Source organism: Copadichromis virginalis, linkage group LG19 (genome assembly GCF_057382275.1).
Source record: "Copadichromis virginalis isolate Kocher_CV1m ecotype Utaka linkage group LG19, C_Virginalis_male_GT1.1, whole genome shotgun sequence".
Lineage (NCBI taxonomy): Eukaryota > Metazoa > Chordata > Actinopteri > Cichliformes > Cichlidae > Copadichromis > Copadichromis virginalis.
In genome coordinates, this window is record NC_140636.1 from 33,180,184 (window position 1) to 33,187,362 (window position 7,179).

A 7,179-nucleotide genomic window follows, 5' to 3' on the forward strand; every position below is an offset into this window, starting at 1 on the left:
TTTTGTTTGACAGATGCAGTTACAGCAGTAATTTGTCAATTAAGTGATTACATTTACTCTGGTTGTCATAATTTGGAGATGTACGCACATTTAAAAGATCCAAGTTTGTGATGCAGGTGACGTCTTTATTATTATTGGTGAATTATGTTGTAGGAACAGAACAGAAAAAAACAAGCTTTAAACTGTCTGGGATTAAAACATCCACCAAATTAGTCATGTAGAAGCCACTTAAGAATGAACACATTACAGTGGCAAAACTATTTTTTGGTGGGGTCAATCACCCTCCCCATGAACAGCAGGCAGTTTGTGTTTTCATGGTATATGAAGAAGAAGAAGGGTCTGTTTATAGTGAAGGTCCTCGGCAGGGAGTATGGAATGATACCGATTGTTGTGGCAGCTGCTGCAGTTGTTCCTGTCTCATCCACATCAACCATGGCCTTGTGAAGCACCTACAATTTCACAGCAAGGTTAAAAGTGTTTTGCTGCACTATTTGGGGAACAGGCACATGTGTCGCTACATGATACCGAAAGTGACAACTAACCTCTGACAGCTTGAGCCCTTTGTCCTCACTGAGCTTTGTCAAATTGGACAAATTATTAAAGACACTGGTCATGCCCATATCCGGTAGGAGATTATGCAGGGAATACGACTGCTCCATGTTGAATTTGGGCATCTTGACTTCTAGTTTCCTGCAAACAAGACATGAGTTGACATGTTGAATAGACTGGCTCATCTGCTGCAGGCATTGTTTGATGGTCATTTAGAATTTTTACAGCTAAACAACAAAATATGCAGACACTTGGTTAAAGCGAGGCATTTTTCCGCATGTACATTTTTCTCAGTTTTGCGATCCAGCTCTGAAACCTCTCTGCAGTAATCTCATCATCCACCATAGTGTAGTCCATGTCTGGGTTGGGGAGCAGGATAAGCATGGAAACACCCTCTTGGTATGGCAGTTTCAGCACTTTGGCTCTCAGAGAAACATCTTCTGCAGTGTAGTACTTGTCTTCTTTAAACATCATAGGCACCTGCACAATATTATAATTATCGATGTAGAAGGGTGCATTTCGAGTCAAATTGGAGTTGAAAGGCATCTTCCAGGCTCCTGTGGAGCAGGTAATATTGTACGTTTAGTTATAAACAAAAAAGTTCAAAGGTGCAGACATGAATATTAGTATAATTAATAGCACATAAACCCAAAATCTAAAGTGTGCAAAAAAGATTTAATTTACCTTGAAAGAAAATTGCATTCATTAACAGGAGTTTGGTCTGTTCGTCCAAGGCTGAAATCATCTCTGTAATCTTGCCTCCAGTCTTGTCCCTAATGTACTCATTGATTACTCTGATACTCTCTGTTGTGTCCGCAAAATCAACAGTTTTGATATCTGCATTAAAAAACTTATTGATTTTGGTTTCAAACTCCCTCTCTATGATAAATTGGGGTTGGATAAACAAGGCCATGCTATGATCAAATTTCAGCGATCCGTTTTGCGTGACGTTCTCGTGAAGGAGTTGAAATAGTTTAGGGATAAGATCCGGCTGGTCGGCCCTCTCCAGCGCCTCCAGGTTTAGTACCTTCAGGATCTCCTTGTGTGTGACACCATCAGAAGCCATTAGAAGAGCCGCAAAACTAGTAGAGATACTCAGGGGGGAAAAAAAGATGTTCTTGTCGTTGTAACTGGATATCTTTCTGTAAAGGTTCATGGCAAAGTCCATATTTTTGAAGGAGAGATCTGAGATGGTGGCACTGTTAGGTTCAGCTTGGTGGATAGGAGTCAGAAAGCACAGGAGGGCCACAAAGAGAAAACAGGCCATCTTCATTGTGTTTAACATCAAAATCAGAACCTGGAAAGTTTTGGGTGCACACCCAGAAACGAGAAATAAAAAAAAGCACCACTGTACAGCAGCACAATCACTAAATCTACAAAAAAATATAAGATTACACCAACTGAATACTCATTTCTTCATTATAATTAGAAAACGCTCCGAAATTCAGTTTGTTTTTAAGTTTAACGAAATAACACACGTACCTTTCAGCTTGGCCCAGATTGTGCCTGAAATTTCTCTGTATTTTTTTGGGGGAACAAAGTGCAAGTGTGCTCTACATGTTACACATTAACCACAAAACATGTATTCAGAGGTGAATCCATAAGAATCAATCGATAAGTAAATGAGACACGAGAAGCATTGGGAGTGATTTTCACTTTAATCCTGGAATGAGAACCAATATATTAAATGAAAGAATGTGCTGTTCTAACATGAAGTATAACAAAAATAATGAATTTAAGAACACAGTGAATAAAATAAGAATTAAAAAAAAAACCCAACTACCAACATTTTCTAATTTTTCACAAGTGCATTTAAAAAAAAAAAAAAAAAAGTAGATCCAAAGGAAACAGAACGGTAACAAAATCTTGGAATCGTCTTAAAAATCATCCAGCACAATAAGCCAAACTTTGCATGACATCTAACATGTTAGTGAAGGCATCAAGACACATTTGCGCTGAATGGTCAGTTCGATGTTCTGAATGAATGTAAAGTGTTTTAATGCTGTAGTTTGGTGTAGTCACAAGGACAGATTCTCACTTTCAGGACTTTACGGTCCTGTAGAGAAAAATAAGTGAGAATAAGTCAAATCAACCACTTCCTCAAAGGGTAGGTGATGTGACACATTTTTGACATTTTCTTCATTTATTGAAATTGCTTCCCCCCCCCCCATTTTCAAGGTCATAATCAGCAAATAAATGAAACCAATGAATCTTTGATTTTCTAACGTGTACCCCCCCCCAAAAAAAAAGAAAAAAAAGAAAACCCAAAACAAAACGAGGCTGGAAATGCCAGAATTTTGGCTTGTGTGATCATACACTGCTGGAACTATTCATGTTTACACAATGCTTCTTTGTTCCCCACTTATTCGGGACAAAAATAAGAAAAAACAATGCATCTGTGATAAGCAATTTAGATTCAGCAAAAAGTCCTACACATTTTTTTTCATCAATCTGATCAAAAAGGACAAGACACCCTTAAATTGTGTCTGTAAGCCTTGCCTAATCACCTATTCATTACGCCTACATGCATACTTATAAGTAATAAAGCCACGACATCCAAAATATGCAGCTCTCTAAATGCCTGGGGAGACCACCTGTAGACTGTCATGTATCGAGGTCGATGATGTAAAGAATAAATAACCCACAGATGTTAGTGGTAGTAAAGGTTTTAAGGAGGATCTTTTTTTCTGGTGATGTGCACGTTTCATTTTTATATATATATATATATATATATATATATATATATATATATATATATATTTTTTTTTTTTTTTTGTTCTACACACTCAAGTCTACTATAAAAGGACTCACTGTCATTAGCCCCTTTTTAGAACACCTCTTCTTTCCAATGAATCTGATGACATCTAAATCAGACTCCATGCCTGATTGAGCATCCTGGTCACATTTCTGTATAAGATGCAATGGCAAACTTAATACGTCAGCTTTAGTATGATTTATGTGTAGCTTTCAGCACGCAGTCGCATTAATAGAAAGGCACACGCACGAGAATATAGCCGTGTGTGCCTCTCTTTAATCTTTCAAGTTTGCTCAGTTAACTAAAGAACACCATAAAGAGCAACAGGATGTATGTCTGCAATAAGGTTTAAGCATTTTTCCATAATGCATTTTTGCTACTCCCAATCTAGAAGTGTGATTTCTCTCAAGCCTGTCTGCAAGGGTGGGGGCAGCTCATCTTGAAGCACTATGCAGGACACACACACATACACAGATCCTGCTCTGTAGCTGAAGAACATATATTCAAGGATATGATGACACTTCACTAGAGTCAGTGCTGACAATATGCCAAATATCACGCGCATACTGCGTTTCTCTGTGTCTCTGTTGTGGTCATGTCTGAATGAAGCAGTGAGAAACATTAATGTGAAAGTGACCTTTCTCTGAATGACACAACAGCATCGTTTTTAACATACTGATGAAGCCAGCAATATTATATATCCCATAGGTGAAAAGAGCTTTAAAAGCTTTTATCTATGGTCCAAAGCATTGGTCTCATATGGCTTTCATAGAATGCCTGTGTCAACATGTCATCATCACAAAATAACAAAACACACCCTTTCTGTGATATTCAGGGGTAGCCCGTTTTTCACACAAACAAACAAACAAACAAAAAAGCCAAAGCCAAAGCCAAAAAAAAAGCCAAAAAAAAGAATACAAAAGTGTATACAATAGAAAGAGAAGGCGCCATGGTTAAAAAGGCAATTGCAAACTTGGATTAACTGCATCATGAGTCTCGTCAATCTTTTCCCCATCTCAGTACTTCACTGAGCCAGATTAAGTGCTGCCTCTTCTTTATAGCCTTTATAGTCAGTGAACTAACCAGGGGTAAACTGTCAGCCTTCTGACTGTCCTCAGGTCCGCATGTGCAAAAGGTTAGAGGAGGGAGAAAAGCTAACCCTGTACCGGGTTGCCAATCCAGGCAGCTGGTAAACAATACAGGCAAACCTTCCACAACTTCACTGGCTGGGTTTTGGTTGTTGGTCCCCTTCAGAGCCAGCGTTTACTGAACCTAGTAAAAGCAAGTGGGCTTGTGTTACTAGATTCCATTAAATTGAGTAGAATATTAAATAAATCACAAAGTATGTATTATATTTACATTCAAAAAAAAGATTTGCTGACCTGAGCTTCCAGTTGGTTGAGTATCTTTTGGTTGAGGAATGTTTGTCTGAGTTTGTTGCTGCTGCCTGAACAGTAAACACAGTGGACTTATATCAAAATCCATGCAATACTTTCTCGGTATACTTTGAAAAGAAGGTGCGATATGCAGTTGTCATTGCAGGAGTGTTTTAGTTAAACTTACCGATCGAAGTAGGCTTGTCTTCTCTTCCTCAGTTCCTCAGCTGTAAGTGTCTCATTCTGGCCTTCTCTCTGTTCTCTTGCAGCACTTCCTGCTGCCTGGCTCCCTGATTTTACATTTCCCACTCCACACTCTGAAGACTTGTTGCTCATAACTGCTCCTGTAATATGGAAAAATAGATATCCATACTGCATATGCATGCATATTACTTAAAGCAATGTTAGTGCTAATCAGAATTTTTTATAGATAAAAATTAACTATCACTATAGAAATTTTACTTTACAGTGCTATTTTGTAGTCTCTTTTCTTGTAAACTACAATTACAACAATACAACATTTTTTAAACTTTTAGATGACCTATACTGTACCTTGCATACTGAGCTGTATGGCCCTGCGAAGATCAGCTTCTTCATCTTCCACATCTATGTCCTGTCTACTGAGTGCTAAAGCTCTCTTCAGTTCTTCATCTTCATCCACAACTTCATCCTCCACACCAAAGGCCATCTCTGATTGGCCCAGAGCAACTGACCTGCTGCTGTTAGAGAACAACTAAATCAGTTGTCAAAGGTAAGTCACAAGTTTCTTTTAAGCAGTACAAAACAAAATGTATGTGACTCCTTCATGAGCATCTCCTGGGTCCTCCATATCACACAGGCTACACATACATACCCTGAACTAGTCTGGGCCTCCTCTTCTCCAATCAGTCTGGGCCGCTGCTGCTGCTGGACCCTCATGATTCCAAGAATCTGCTCTGCTTCGCACTCGGGAAGGTTTCCTCGGATCACAAATATGGAATACCCTGCACAAATAAATTGCTGTAATCTTTTCTGTAGTGCAACATCTAAACAAGTGAATGAAAGTTGTTTTTTTCAATACCTTCTTGTTGTAACTGTGCAAGGAAAAGGGCTAGATAGGTGTCTGATATCAATTCTGGTCCAGTCAAAAGGGAATTCAAGTTAAACCACTGGAATGAAAATAGAATGAAAAACTTTAGTAAAGGAAGCTGCATTAATATCATTCATGAAAACATGTACCTCGTACCTGTTGTCCAAGTTTGCGTATAGTGAACCAGTGCTCCTTGTAGTTGCAAATGAAGGCTTTTTCATTTCTGAAACATTGAAGTCAAAATCAACTTAAAATGTACATACAAATTTGCTGTTACATAATATAATCCTAACTGAGAGCTTTACATTGGATTTATCATCAGGCTCTGGTACTCGCGGCTGTTGAAGAGGATTAGCTCCAAGCCCCACACTCGAAGAGCATTGCTAATTACCTACGAAAACCCAAAAAACAATCATAAAACAAAAAAAACAAAACAAAATGTAACTTACTTATTAAAAGAAATACGTTCTTATAAAGAGTGAATTTTTAAAACTCACTTGTATGGAAAAGAACCCACTGTCGTCCATGTTTCCTGATGGTTGCTATAAACATAGATTGAGTACAATAAGAAAAATGACGTAACTGTGCATAACATCCATAGATATGCTGATGAGGTATTTATTTTCCGCTCTGTCTCTAATCACCTGTAAGAAGGTCCTGTACTCCTCGCTGGCCATACCTCCCTCTGCCATCCTCATTCTCTCCTCTTCATCGAGCTGATGAGCAATTGAGGATAGATCCACAGGAGTGAAATACTCTCCTTGTAGCAGGTTGTTAAGACAGTGCTGGGCGCAAAGGGAGCCCTCTTGCTGCAAATTAAGAATCGGTATTGTTAAATGGTTTTGTTACTCACCCGGCAGTATGATTTTAAGGGGTCCGCAACAACTTTGGTAGCTTTATGAAGGTGAAATAATCGATTTCATAATTTGTTCTCGCATCAGTAACTGGAACCAACACAGAGCTAGCTAAACTACGTAAACAACAAACACAACTGATCTTATTGGTCCTCTGTAACAAAAGATTGCTATATTAAGTTAATCCTTTTGCTAAAAATGAGAAAAATAACACGACTGCGGAAGTAAAGACGCCTTCTGCGTTGATTCTACAAGCTGAATGGAAACTTTTCAACATCTCATATTAGCAAGTGAGTTAGCATTTTAGCTGTCTGGACAACAATACTGCTAAACATTACCCCATATATCGTAACAGCTACATAATCCTGGTAAACAAAGTGCAGTCACGAGTCCAGAACATTCCCGAATAAAGACGACCAACAGTGTGGCCATGAATACTTTGAGATATATATTTTTAACTTACTTTCTCGTGAAATATGGAATCCATGTTCAGCTTTCTGTCAAACGTTCAACTCTGACCTCCAGCCCCGCCGTGTACGGAGCAATCTCGACCGGCGCCGTCTAGTGGCTGGGCTC

General features: G+C 38.7%; 2 protein-coding genes and 1 long non-coding RNA gene across 4 annotated transcripts; 1 reads left to right on the plus strand and 2 right to left on the minus strand.

Annotated features, from left to right (window-relative positions):
• Window positions 1-111: 111 nt before the first annotated feature.
• Window positions 112-2,111, minus strand: serpina10b (serpin peptidase inhibitor, clade A (alpha-1 antiproteinase, antitrypsin), member 10b). Its single transcript, XM_085442516.1, has 5 exons — window positions 2,032-2,111; window positions 1,234-1,846; window positions 833-1,106; window positions 543-690; window positions 112-449 (listed from the first exon to the last, which is right to left on the minus strand). Exons 2-5 carry the CDS (start codon window positions 1,832-1,834, stop codon window positions 258-260), a joined length of 1,215 nt encoding a protein of 404 aa, XP_085298642.1. The 5' UTR covers window positions 1,835-1,846; window positions 2,032-2,111; the 3' UTR covers window positions 112-257.
• A 77-nt stretch (window positions 2,112-2,188) lies between these two features.
• On the minus strand, window positions 2,189-7,160 carry atxn3 (ataxin 3). Of its 2 annotated transcripts, none has more exons than XM_085442518.1 (11): window positions 7,067-7,160; window positions 6,394-6,558; window positions 6,247-6,291; window positions 6,055-6,140; window positions 5,906-5,972; window positions 5,741-5,828; window positions 5,534-5,663; window positions 5,233-5,396; window positions 4,868-5,024; window positions 4,687-4,751; window positions 2,189-4,576 (listed from the first exon to the last, which is right to left on the minus strand). In XM_085442518.1, exons 1-11 carry the CDS (start codon window positions 7,088-7,090, stop codon window positions 4,524-4,526), a joined length of 1,044 nt encoding a protein of 347 aa, XP_085298644.1. In that variant the 5' UTR covers window positions 7,091-7,160; the 3' UTR covers window positions 2,189-4,523. The 2 variants fall into 2 exon arrangements, with proteins under 2 accessions (XP_085298644.1, XP_085298643.1); XM_085442517.1 differs by having other exon boundaries at window positions 5,233-5,399.
• LOC146686574 (uncharacterized) lies at window positions 5,375-5,795 on the plus strand. The gene is made up of 2 exons (XR_014916950.1): window positions 5,375-5,431; window positions 5,519-5,795. It is a non-coding gene; the product is annotated as an uncharacterized LOC146686574 (long non-coding RNA).
• Window positions 7,161-7,179: the final 19 nt, after the last annotated feature.